The following is a 14,298-nucleotide window of genomic DNA, read 5'->3' as shown; positions in this document are numbered from 1 at the left end:
ACTTTATTATTTGGTTTCTTCTGTAGCTGTGTGTGGCATCCCTGCACTCCAGTGCGGGCTGGGCTAGCCAGGTACTGGTCAAGGGTTGGGGCTAAGGTGGCTGTGGGATGCTTTCCAAGCGTGGAAGTAAATGAACTGACAGCGCTCCAATCAGTAAATTATGGACTGCCACTCACCACCTGCTGCAATCACCCTAGTGCTGGCACCAGCAGATATCTGAAGAGGTCCCACCAGGACTCCTGAGAGTCCGAGTCCAGGGGAAAACCCCAGATCTTCTCAACCTGTTATGGTCTGGCAGCCTTGCGTGCCGGGCAAATGCACTACATATGCCACAGGTTGCTGACACCCTTTCAGAGCTAAGTGGCGGACCCCCATCCTGTAATAATTTCATATCATCATTGTTCATTACAGTATGTATGACATGAACGATAGGAGTAAGCAACTCGTGGCATCTTTGTCCTCCTTAAGAACCACTATTACAAAGTGTATATGCTCCTACTCAATAGCTAAAAAATGCAGAAAATGAAAACTGAAGTATCAGACACATGTAAAAATGTTTGCAATCTGAGTCGGCCCTGGTAAGAAGTGATTCTCTGTAGATTGGACCAGATTCACATTTAAGCATTCTTTATATTGCAGTAACTGGATATACAGGCTATAATAACATATATGTACATATATTATGTTGATATCTTTCCCGCGATTTCAATCGCATGTAAATGCATGGGAAGTCTTCAGCATTAATATGTTAATGGTTTTATTTCTAAAAGGATTTTTATTTAATTTTTTTAAACTGAATGTAAGCATGTTCGGATGGTTAGCATGTAGTCCAAGTGAATACTTAGCACAGTGAATTGAAAATCTTTGCTACTAAGGGAGATGACATTGTCCCAAATAGTAAAGTCCCATCGCTGCCCAAGCATGAGTTAGATTCCTTTTAGAATTCAGCTCCAGACCCAGATTAAGCTGCCAGTTTTTATATGCCTTGCAGGATTCAGACAGATAGTGTGTAAAATATACAATGACCATACAAGACAAATACTATGTAAAATATTCCTGTTCTACACAATACGTAAACTAATGTCATGTTAGGTATCCAACAGAAATAATTCAGAACAATTAATCGGGATATTATCGTCATTTTTACAGCGCCAACATATACCGCAGTGACAACCATACTGAACGGCATTCAGCAGTGCTTTACAATATTATAAAGGGGGAAATTTAACAAAGCTAAATTTTACAGGAACAATAGGTTGATGAGCATCCTGCTCAGAAGAGCTTACAATCTAGAAATATCTGTATTGGATCTGTAAATGTTGTGTAGAGCACCCCTCCTCCCCAATCACAAGGCAGGAGTGTCGTCACTTTAAGAGAAGTGGGGCTCCATTTTGTTTGAAATTATCAAAGCAAATCATTATGGTCTTCACAGGCAATTCTCTTTTTCTGTATGAAGTTTTATTAGATCTTACAAGGGTAAGCAAATAATAGTCAAAACAGTCTGACACATCTCACACAGCAGTGGTAGGGAAAACAAATGCAGCCAATTCTTCTTAAAGCGGCACTGTCATTTTTTTTTATTTCTTTCAGTTGCCCTTTGCATTTTAATGATTAATCTCCTCCATTGTCCTTTGCCTTAATTTACATTTATTATTCTTGCACTGACTTCAATACCAGGGCCCAGGGGAGGACTGGCAGCCTTAGGCCTGGGGGGGAAAAACCAGTCAAGTGGCCCACTGCACCACCAAATCAGTTCACCATCCATGCCCACCTTTTCCTGGTTTTATAACGGATATTGATGTTATGCTAATCAGTAACTCCTATAGAGCTCTCCCTTCTGTCCCTTAGAGCTCTCCTCTGCCCCTTAGTGGTCTCTCCTCTCACCCACCCTCCCTGTGCTCTTCTCATCCCCCCCTCCACCCTCCCTGTGTTCTCCTCACTCACCCACCCCCCCTCCATGTGTTCTCCTCACCCACCCCCCCTCCATGTGTTCTCCTCACCCACCCTCCCTGTGTTCTTCTCACTCCCCCCCTCCATATGTTCTCCTCACTCACCCCCCTGTGTTCTTCTCACTCACCCCCTCCCTGTGATCTTCTCATCTCCCCTTTTCCTCACCCCCGTGTTCTTCTTATCCCCCTCCTCCCTGTGTCCTCCTCACCTTCCCCTCCCTGAGTTCTCCTTACCTCCCCCTCCCTGTGTTCTTCTCACCTCCCCCTCCCTGTGTTCTCCTCACCTCCCCCCTCCCTGTGTTCTCCTCACCTCCCCCCTCCCTGTGTTCTCCTCACCTCCTCAACCCCCCTCCCTGTGTTCTCCTCACCTCCCCCCCTGTGTTCTCCTCACCACCCACCCTCCCTGTGTTCTCCTCACCACCCATCCTCCCTGTGTTCTCCTCGCCACCCACCCTCCCTGTGTTTTTCTCAGTCCCCCCCTGTTCTCTTGATCTCCCCTTCTCCTCACCCTTACTATCCCCCCTCCTCCCTGTGTTCTTCTTACGTCCCCCCTCCTCCCTGTGTTCTTCTTACTTCCCCCCTCCTCCCTGTGTTCTTCTTACTTCCCCCCTCCTCCCTGTGTTCTTCTTACTTCCCCCCTCCTCCCTGTGTTCTTCTTACCCCCCATTCTTCTTACTCCTCCCCTGTTCTTCTTACTCCCCCCTGTTCTTCTTACTCCCCCTCCCCTGTTCTTCTTACTCCCCCTCCCCTGTTCTTCTTACCCCCCCCCTGTTCTTCTTACCCCCCCTGTTCTTCTTACTCCCCCTCCCTCCCCTGTTCTTCTTACCCCCCCTGTTCTTCTTACTCCCCCTCCCTCCCCTGTTCTTCTTACTCCCCCTCCCCTGTTCTTCTTACCCCCCCTGTTCTTCTTACTCCCCCCTCCCTCCCCTGTTCTTCTTACTCCCCCCTTCCCTGTTCTTCTTACTCTCCCCCTCCCCTTTCTTCTTACTCTCCCCTGTTCTTCTTACTCCCCCCTCTCCCCTGTTCTTCTTACTCCCCCCCCCCCCCCCCCGTTCTTCTTACTCCCCCCTCACCTCCCCTTCCCTGTAGCGTGGCCGAGCTCCTCTCCGGTCCGCGGTACCCGGCTGGACTAACTCAGTGTGCACTTCCTGTCAGTCCGGCCGGGTACAGCAAATAGAAACTCCTGTACCGCGCTGAGTTTCTGTTTCCTGTACCCGGCTGGACTGACAGGAAGCGCACACTGAGTGTGCACTTTCCTATCAGTCCGGCCGGGTACTGCGGACCGGAGAAGAGCTTGGCCACGCTACAGGGAAGGGGAGGTGAGGAGAGAAGCAGTGCTGCAGCCGCCTGAGGCTCTTTAGAGAGCGCTCAGGTGGCTGCAGCAGAGGATCGGCATTAGGATCGGCCGGTTTTAAAATGATTTAGGACGGCCTGGGGGGCATTTGCCCCCCATCCCAGCCCGCCCCTGCCAGGGCCCCTCCATTTTGTTCTCCGCTGTCTATGATGTCTGCAGTTTGCCCACCTGTGGGCTTCTTGTCACTGATGGATTGTGAGTTACTCATCTTGGCAACTGAAGTGGTACTTTCCTTAAATGGTTACTCCAACGTCCATGGCTACTTGTGCGTTTAGAAGTGGTTATGGTGGTAGGAGTCTGTATATTAAGTATTTCAGCCTGAAACATACTGAGATATTTGCACGTTTGTGTCGAGGGGCTAGTTGCACCCCCAGCATATGTGGCCTAGGCAGCTCCAAACCCTGCACAATGCTCCTAAAATCTCATTAAAGACTGATCTTTAGTCCCCTTCCTAGTGTCCCAGGTTCTCTAAGGGCAGACCTTTTTATAATTCTGTTGCTGGAGGTAATCATTTTATAATTCTGCTGCAAAATCGGAGTAGAGAACTTTATCTGCTATATTATCCTACGGAGAATAAAATAAGCATATACCGGTATGTAATATAGATTGTTCTCAGCATTACTTTTACCGTCTTTAATTGTAGAGGCCTAACGAAATGTAAAAAAAAAAAAAAGAAATTGTGTGTGTATTTTTTTATCCCCCCCCCCCCTACATTCTGTTTATTTTTAAATAAGATTTTTTTTTTTAAATAAAAATATATAATGTTATGTTTTTAAATCTGAAGATATTGAATTAAGAAAGCTTAACTTTTTTATAAAAATCAAACCTTACTGGTGTCTGTGTTTTTGTGTTTTTTGTTTTTGTTTTGTTTTTTTTATAAATTTGATAAATTTCTGTTTTCATTTTGTTTTATGAAAAGCAAACTGTACTCCAGAATGGCCGTAGCGATTTCATAGTGATCAGCCATGGAAAATTACCCCTGGGTTGTCAAGAAATGATTTTAGGCAGCACAAAAAAAAAACATCCAGCGTCCTTGTCAAAAGAGATCAGCATTAATTTCAGCTGACAGACTTTCGGGCTGGCATTGTTGTACCTATGGCATTTAGAACCCTGCAAACACAAGCAGAACATTAAACACACCTTGTCTTCAAACAGAAAGGCAAAACAACCGGGCTTACTCAGTGTTGTACTCAACAACTTTTTTTTATTTTTTATTTATTTATTTAAAAAAAAATAATATTAATATATGTCAAGCAGCATCCATTATACTATATAACACCAATGTGTAAATATTTTTTTTTTTTTTCTAAATCCTTTTAAATAGGATGTCACTGATTATCTGTAACCCATAAACCATGTTATGTTGGCTGCTTACTGGTGCAGTTAATAACATAAAGATCACCCCACAGAGCCGTGGGCAGCATGCAAGGCGATAGCCGTATTTGCTTACTGCAAATACAACAAGAAATGGCACGCAAACCGTCTGTAGCTTTGACAAGTATTAAGATTCCTCTTTACATCTGTACATCTGTACCCAAGTGCAATTAGTTTCCTTTGCACAAGGAACCCTGTATCTTATTCTGCTTCATTACTTGAGCATAATCACCCCGGCTTGCTTGAGTGGTCTCAAGTAGCAATCTCCAGTCTAAATAAGGAAGGAGGGTAAATGTGTGCAAATATACTGAGATTGCCTTTTAAGACTCTAATTTATGCATGTTGAGGGGAGCATTTTTCTAAATTTCGGACCTCCTTTTATTGATTTCTTGCAATTTTTTTTCCAAAGGTTTGCTTCATGTCCACAAGATTCCTCGGCTCAACAGTTTAATCTCTGACGCATCCGATACAAAAGACCTGGCATTTAAATTAAAGAGGAAACTTTTCGCTATTGAGGTAAGAAGCAGAATTTTTTAACCCCTTCCAAACGCTAAGTAAATAAACTTTTTCAAAATGAAGACCCACTTTACGCTCTCTTCTTCGCAAACTGCATCCGTTCAATTGAGGTGTCGCATCTTTAAACGTTCATAATAATAAATCAAACAAGTTGAATAACTTTGTGTACTATGATACAGAAAATTCTGAATCACGTAATAGCATCTTAAAATGGGATTTGAGGCCGGGCCTGGCCGAGGACCTAATTCAGTTAAACGGTACATCTGATACAGTAATTAGTTGCTATAAATTAGCGAGATGAGATCACTTTAGCATGGACTATTTTGAGAATAATGTTACTAGCAATTATTTCTAAATGGGTACATGAGTGCAAAAAGAGATGGGGAACCACCAGCGAGGATAAATTCTTTTTTTGGTTGTGTTGGAAATACATTTTTAACAACATAAGAGCTGTATGCTATACTGTGATCCAGTTTTATTAAAACACTTTTAATGTATGAATTCCCTCTTTTAAACAATATTTTTATTTATTTTCATCTATCTTTTTTTTCAGTGTATGTTTGCCTCAAAAATAAAATGGGTTTGCCCAATTACCCTTCTGAGAGAACCTTGGCTTCTCATTTGAGCAGGCGATAGGTACAGTGAGGCTTATTTTCTAAACAAAGCCCTTACAATAACCCCACAAACCACTTTCCTTAATCCCTTTTCAAATGAAAAGCTTTTAAGAAGACCACTTGTCTTAACGGCTTGAAACCATAAAAAAGAGAGAATTGCCACCAATAAATTAACATATTTTAGTTCATCATCAAATGATGGCCAATGTAACTTGGCACGGCTTTGGTCTCTGGGCCTTCACCCTTAAGTGACCACTTTAGCCCTTTTCTGACCCTGTGCCCTGTTCAGCTGGTCACTTTCTAGGGAAACTTAAGTGTTGTCTTTCACTTTTTAACTAAACATTAGCAAGCAGAACTGCCTTATAAATCACACGCAAAGGACCTATCCAGTGACAAATTAGGACGCCCTCCTTCCCAACTAATGCTCACCAATGTGTTTAATTATCTAATCTTATTGGGAGTAGTTAATAGTTAATCAGGCGGTTAGGCCTTCAAGCAGGTCAGCTCAGCATGTGTGCCAAAGGTTTTCTTTTAAACAAGACACTCCTTTAAGAAGCTACTTAAGGCCAATTGTATCAACGAGTTGCCTTTTCTTTTCTAGAACCTATTTACTGCTGTCAAGACCAAAGTGTAGAGAGCGATTTAAGAAACAATGTACAGTGGTTTGTTTTCTGTTGTGCAACAGGACAAACCTAAATCTGCAACTTAATTTGGGATTCAATGCAAGGAGAGACAATTCTTGTATTCTCATGGTCTGAGATTACTGTATGTGTGTTGCCTACTGACTACTGTAACATGTCCTGCTTAGAATATTGCAAAAACATCTTGTGTACGTATTTTTATGAATGTAAAAACCTAAATTCCTTCTTAAAAATTCTAAAAGGTTCTGATTTTTCCTTAATGGGCAGGCTGCTCAGAACATTTGTCACAATTAAATTGGTGCTGCTTATTTCTGTAGGATAATGATGATTTCTCATGACAGATACATTACCTGCCTCCAGCCATTTTTGTTCATCCTAAAACAACAATCTATTTCTTTTCCACAATTATTCGTACCTCCTTTCTCCAACACACCAACCACTACCTCTGTCCCAGCACATATTCAGTTCATTAACCTCACCCACAAGCTCAGTTCGCCAACACTTCTCAAAAATATTCAGGGCAATTCATGATGTATTGAAATTTAAGGTTCTAAAAAGTAATGGGTTTTTTTTTCTCATAGAAACTCTTAGACTGACCAGTCAGACAAACTGGCTTGAGGCTTGAGCAACCCTCACTGGCTACTGTGTTTAGGTTTACACATCTGAATCTACTTTTTGTATATTTTTCCGTTAATAGCAATATTAACCTGAACATGGGGCAGTAAATATGTTACATATGACAAAGATGTAACAAAATATTCCCATGTGTAAATATTAAAGCTTCTATTTCAACACCTGTTTAATACACCAAAGAATGACAAAGGAGGATAAAGTGTGTCTATATCTTTATTATCATCCCTTAATGCTTTTTTTCCAGCAAATATGGTTGAGTATTGATAAGTGTAGAATTTTAACTAGTGAGAATATTGTGCTTTTCTAGGGCCATTTGTCCTTTCTTTGTCTTCTGAACTTAGTGTGGACAGTGACATGTGACACAATTATATATAAAGTAATAAATGCACATATCGTTAAAATAAGTGATCACTACTAATTCACTGGTACAAGTTTCCGGAATTTGTTTTCCGTTCTCTTCTACACTTTTTCCGGCTTTCTAAAGGAGATGATGAAAAACATAGCTTCTCAGTGTTGCTCATCACAATGCCCAACAAAGTAAGTTCTAAATGGTTTAACACTGAATGCAGCACCAGAAGATTCCATGCACCGGGACCAATTCAGTGAGATTAAGTGGTTATAGTGCTCCAGTGTCCCTTTTAAGATCAGCCTATGCATCCTTTATTATTTTTGCAACATTCTAGGTAGACTTCGCCCTGTGCGAAATCAGTGGTTTTAAGTATTTTTACAGTTACGGTTACATATTTTTAAAACATTACATATATAATATTATATTGTGATTTTATTTATAATTTATAACGCTATACATTATATAATGCCTATTATATCAGTTCACATTTATCACTGCTCCAAATGGGAATAACGTCTCTAAAAGAAGAAATAATTTGAAGTTCGTGTGTCTAATCCTATTTCTTCTCACTTTGGAATCTTAATTAGAAGAAGATAAAAACCATCGTTTGGCTAAATTATTGTCTTGAATCCGTAGCAAGAAAAAATATATATAATCCGCAATTGGGCCAATTAGTACACCCCATAGCTAGCAGTGCTGAGGCAGGCAAGTTGATTAGATGTGACACTAGTCTAGTTCCCACTGTTGTTATGCCAGGTATGGTGGTCAGACTTCAAAGAGCTTGAGGCATCAGCAGGGTAAGGTTTGTAGGCCGGCTTAGGTCCGGTCGTTAATCTCTCTGCTAAAACCACAGCAGCCCTCGCACAAAACAAGCTTACACGACACAATCATGCGGTATTAAAGTTTGGGTTGAGTCATGCCAATTTGCCTTTGATTTTCTGATGATTGACTAAAAGATGGCTACATGACTAGACACATACTAAAACTTTCCTGATTAGGTAACTTCTCCAAGTATTTGAAGTATTTCGAGATTTCCCAGCTAAATGATATGATAGCAGTTCATCCTTTTTGCCGTACTGCTCCAAGACCCAGCTTGACTACTCGAGCCTGTGTATTCTAGCTAATACATGCTTTCACTTTTCTTTTTTTTAAGGGAATTTACTACGTTAAAATATTTGGGAAAATATACTCTTTGCCCTCAAACAATGTGATTATAGTAGTATATTTGGGATAGTTTGTTACGAAGTTGTATTTTTATTTTTTTTCATTCAAATTTTTCAATACACATATAAAATAGCTCTTTCGAGCACAATACATTCATAAAACATTAAAAAAATGTACATTACGTTATCATACAAAGTTTGTTCTCATTAATCAGTATACATAGAAAAGAATAATTAAAAACTCTTCCTTTAGCAGATTTAAGAGTGAGTTACATTGACCTGTATCTTTATCTAATTATTCTTTGTACGATATTCATTCTTCCTAATTAACATGCGTTCAATATACATACATACTTCCGGTCTGCTAAGTTTCTTATATTAATACTTTTTATTGGGAGGTTTGTAGTTTTTAGTAGTCATTTTCCAATGATGGGCAAAGCCCAAACCTCTAATGTTCCCAACATAATAGGTTCATTAATAATTAGAAATTTTAACAGAAATAGGCATAAACACAATATTAAACCTTATTGTTTTATATCCTTTACGTAGCTCGAAATTGTAAATCTTTATAAGCCTTGGATATGTTACGAAGTTTTATTTTATATTCCTTTAATTTGTTTTATTTATATTTTACTTTTCTTTATTGCCATATTAAAAAAAAAAAAAACCTGGGTATTTTTTGTGGGTTGTTATCCGTGTCTAGTATAAAACTGGAATGCAGTATGCAGAAGGTGAGGGGTAGGCGCACAGTGCAATATCAGCCAGTTCTGCGTCTATGGAAAGGGAACACATATCTGTGCCCAAATTTCCTCTCTAGCTTTTCTGTCCTGGTGTCCCTTTATTTTGTTTTATTTTATTATTTATTTTGTTTAGGTATTTTACATTTGTGTCTTTAAAGCTATATTATGAAAGTCTTACTTTATGCAATAAATTACCGGATTTATTTACCGAAGAGTGAATGGTGGACATGCGCATTTTTGGATGAGCACTCGGTTACATCAAATAGTCACTTGATGGCAATTATTCAAAGCTTCCTCTCAATTAGCATATTGTGCCCTATTCTTCCCTGAATCCCTCCCCCTCTCACCCCCATAAACTATTCGCCCTAAAGAGATTTTAAAAAGTCGATATTTTCCCTGGTACCAAACCGTGACCAAGGTGTATATAGAAACATAGAATGTGACGGGAGATAAGAGCCATTCGGCCCATCTAGTCTGCCCAATATTTCAAAATACTTTAATTAGTCCCTGGCCTTATCTTATAGTTAGGATAGCCTTATGCCTATCCGACGCATGCTTAAACTCCTTTACTGTGTTAACCTCTACCACTTCAGCTGGAAGGCTATTCCATGCATTCACTACCCTCTCAGTAAAGTAATACTTCCTGATATTATTTTTAAACCTTTGTCCCTCTAATTTAAGACTATGTCCTCTGGTTGTGGTAGTTTTTCTTCTTTTAAATATAGTCTCCTCCTTTACTGTGTTGATTCTATTCTGTATATGTCTTCCTCTATTCGATGGAATGCTGTGCAGCCTGTGGACAGGTACTGGAGGTATTGTGAACTGCCAGGCACACTCCAGCATATTTAGTGGATATGCACTAAAATCATTCCTATTGAACAGTCTCTTTAAGCTTCTATATTATCGTTGGATCACCCTTACACTCCTAAATCCAAACCAGGGGTAGGCAACCTTTGGCATTCCAGATGTTAAGGACTACATCTCCCCTGATGATTTGCTACAGCATTTGAACATTCTCTATCACAGTGGTTCCCAAACTTTTTAGGTTCAAGGCGCCCTTATATTTCAGTGTTTTTTCCAAGGCACCCCAAGTAAAAATGTCTAGGTTGCATATCTGTACAGCGCTGCGGCATTTACTGGCGCTATAGTGTAATGTACAGTGTTGGTGTTTGAAGGGGTGCTTGTATATAGTTATTGTGTTTTAATACAGGGGTGTGTTTGTATGTAATGTTTGATTGCAGGGGTGTGTCTGAATGTAATGTTCACTTTTAAATGCAGATGTACATTTGTGTGATGTATTTGTGTTTGAGTAAAGGGGTGTGTTTGTATATTATTTGTTTTTGTTTGAATGCAGGGGTGTGTGTATGCAATATTTTAGTTAGATTGCAGGAGTGTGCGTCTATGTTGTTCTGGTGTTTGACTGGTGTTTGACTGCTTGGATGTATGCCACATACATACACACATTCACAGATATTCATGCACATTAACACACAGATGCATATAAATACACATACACACAAATTCATATAGACACCGACACATATACACATATAGATACACAGACACATACACATATAGATACACACATGCACCCTGACTCACACAAACATTAATACATGCCCACACCATGATACAGATACACACACTGGCAAAAAACACACACCCTGACACACAGACGCACATACACAGATGTGTGCGCAGACACAGAAGCACACTGACATATATATATATATATATGACACACACACTCATACACATTCACACACTTATATACACACACACACAAATGCATACACACACTCATACACATCCAAGTGATTTTTTTATTTTGTTTTTTATATCTCCAGCCACCCTCCTGTCAGCTTACTTTATGTGCCAGGAAGGTGGCTTGGAGTCCTGCTGCTGGTGGGAGTGAGGGGTCTGGAGCTCTTCATGCTCCTCTCCACTCACGCTGCGGCTGCCTCCTCCTGCGCTACCTCCCTGCAGGATGCTGGGAGGAAGTGACAGGCTGTCATTTCCTCCCGACCGGCCATTATTATTACAGGGGTCTGGTCGCGGTCTCAAAGTCAGTCATTACTCCCTTACACTTTGTAGGTTCACATATCTTCCATATTAGAATGGCTCCTTCGTTGTCCTTGTTATTTTCCCAAATTTCTGTAGATCTTCGTTATTCCAACTGAAATGAATAGTGTGTTTATACCGTGTCAGATAGATATGTACTATTGCCTGTAAATATTCATTGAAGTGTATGTTGTTCTATAATCCCAATAAAGTTGTTAAAGGTATATGTAGATATAGAGAGAGGTGTGTATGTCTAGGTGCCATATTTATTGTTTTTAAAGAGTTTATCGATCCCAGATATTTGCATTAATGATTCATCTCTTTACCACTCATACGCAAAAGCAAAACATGCTGCCACAACACTCTGATTAAATTACTTGCTCACTTTTGCCTATGGGCCGTTATCTGACACTCAGGCTCATTAAGGCATACTTAAAATTACAAGGCTAATTTGGTGTTATCACAGCCATCCATCGTTCGTCAGTGCAGTAAAGTAAGCCCGGAGAAACATTTACTAAAGAACACCAAACTTGTCAGGTAATAGATCATCTCGAGCAGTCAAAATATAGAAATGTTTGCACATTAGCACCTATGTGACACGGAATTACCCTGCACCACTTCAGGCTTTTCTCATACAGGAGTATAAATTTACAGAAAAACAATGGTAGATTCCACGTAAGAGCAATCACTAAAATACAGTACAAAGTTCCTGGAGTCCTGCCTCCATTTAGCTTGCCCTCTATTCTAACTTTGTCACAGATTTGTGGCCAAAGAGTCAACTTGTAGAGGACATCGTCTCAGTATAGTTCATATAAAATATCGTGTAGGATATATATGGGTAATGCCTAATTTTCCATTGGTTTTATTTTAATTGCACAAGTCTTATTTAAAAGAGAAAACCTTGAGCTGCAATGGGTAGCTGTGATTGGCTAAGACCATCAGCTGACTTCATTCAGCGCCCATGCAGGTACGAATTGGTATGGCTAGAAGGAAGTCACTGTTTTGGCCATACTTTTAGTGGGGGCGGGGTGTGGAAGCCAGGGATCGTTATATAATATTAAACTGCTTGCAAATGGTTTAATACTGAATGGAGGGACAGTGCCATAAGACTGCAGGCACTATAACCCATTTAATGAGATAAAATGGTCATAGTGCCTACATTGTCCCTTTAATAGACCAGTACACTCCTGGCACGGGAGAAAGAAAACCAGACACAGTGGAGGAGATTTTTTTTTTGGTCCATAGTCTATTTACATTTAAAAACGTACATTAAACAATGACCGGGCCCAAAAGAGAACAAAAAGCGACAGATTTAATTTATTTTCAGGGTTATTCGCTAAACTGTGAATTGTCAGGAATTCAAAGTGCATTTCGAATACCTAAATTAAAAAACAATCCTTGTTAATCTGCAACAAATTCCGCCTTCGTAAATATCACTGGCAGCCTAGAGAGGTCCCTGCCGCCGATGCAGAAACCTTGCTGTCCCGCCAGTCTATTAATTATATCACTTTGCATTCGATGTTGCACATTCAGAGCTAAAATGTCACTTGGTTACACCAGTGTTCCATGTACAAGGCAGCAACATTTTGGTTACAGGTTGACTTTAATGGTTTTGTGTCTGCATTTATCTGTCTATCACTAGCCGTCATGCTTAATGTAGGGCATGTATAAAAAATGCATATTGCTGGGTTGCTTTGCAGCGATGCAGAATTAAACTTTCATTAGCATCTTGCAGTAATGTCTGCCTGTATGATCTCTGTTTGTAAAGCCTCTTTCTCTCATTTTATGAGTTTATAGTATTCTTATTCCTTATCTGTTGTGTCTGTGTATTCCTACGTTGTCTATGGATAATGTACAAATTCCATATCATACATTCACTTGTATGCATAGCTAAATAAATACAAAAATTATTTGCCTTGTCTGTCTGTCTTGTATCTATGTTTCGGGCTTGTTCGATCATCTAAACACAATCTAGGGCAGCACAAAACAAGGATACACCACTGCACATATGCCGTGTGTTGATAAAGAGTTAATATTGATAAGATTTACAGAACCAGCACGGTTACCAGATGTGTTAATGATTATATATAAAAAAGGCTACATATGACCCTTAGCAATTAACAGAGGTCACTAAGGACAAAACCTGGGGTTAGTTCTATCTTGGGAATGATTCCCTTTTCTGGATCCTACAGCTCATAAGAGTGGGATGCTTCTTGGAATAGTTGAACAGGTGTCCTCAAATATTGGTAGACTTGACAGCAAAGGGATGGATTCCAGTCTAAACCTGGTTGAGAATTACCCCTTGTTTTTCAGACTGGAGTGCAGAACCTTACCCAAGAGTCGGGCAGTGAGGTTCTATCAGACCCAGAAGCGCGAACATCTGTAGTTCTTTTAGATTATAATCTCTCAAAATATTCCTGGGTCTGTACCAACGCAAAACAGCTGCTGAGCAATGACATGTGCCATAATTCTAAGTTTTATCATAAATGTATTATCAAAAACGAATAAACACCAGTTATTAAGGGGTCAGTGGTGGCTAACCTATGCATTCACTGTTCAGCTGGCTGAGACCATGGGAATTGTAGTCCACGACAGCTGGAGTATCGGTGGTTATCCATCCTTGGGCTTGGCTGACACTGAAATGCTGGAATTTTAATCTGCTCTTGGACAGATTCTGCTTTGTCTACATCACCATCTAGGCTAAAAATAACATTCCCATAGCTTTGGTGGTAAAGTTGTTATAGCTTCCCCCTTAATTCCCTTGAAAAGGGTCTGTGGAAGAAGTACTATTAATATTTAATCTGAATCACTATTTTCGTAAGTAGTTTCTAGCGGTCATTTTTTTTCTTTCTTGCTCACAAAGGATGTGTGAATTACAGTAACAGAAATAAAGATCATAACTTT

The 14,298-nt window shown here is 40.0% G+C and overlaps 1 protein-coding gene across 1 annotated transcript in view; it reads left to right on the top strand.

The window, feature by feature from the left end:
• Nucleotides 1–14,298, top strand: part of ELP4 (elongator acetyltransferase complex subunit 4) — a 228,612-nt gene that overhangs the window by 157,218 nt on the left and 57,096 nt on the right. The window contains exon 9 of the mRNA XM_063438894.1: nt 5,087–5,193. Within this exon, the coding sequence (XP_063294964.1) occupies nt 5,087–5,193 (107 nt within the window). The remainder of the gene's footprint in view (nt 1–5,086; nt 5,194–14,298) is intronic.

The sequence above is a fragment of the Pelobates fuscus genome, chromosome 12, assembly GCF_036172605.1.
Source record: "Pelobates fuscus isolate aPelFus1 chromosome 12, aPelFus1.pri, whole genome shotgun sequence".
NCBI classification, from domain to species: domain Eukaryota; kingdom Metazoa; phylum Chordata; class Amphibia; order Anura; family Pelobatidae; genus Pelobates; species Pelobates fuscus.
This window is presented reverse-complemented; position numbering and strand designations above follow the sequence as displayed.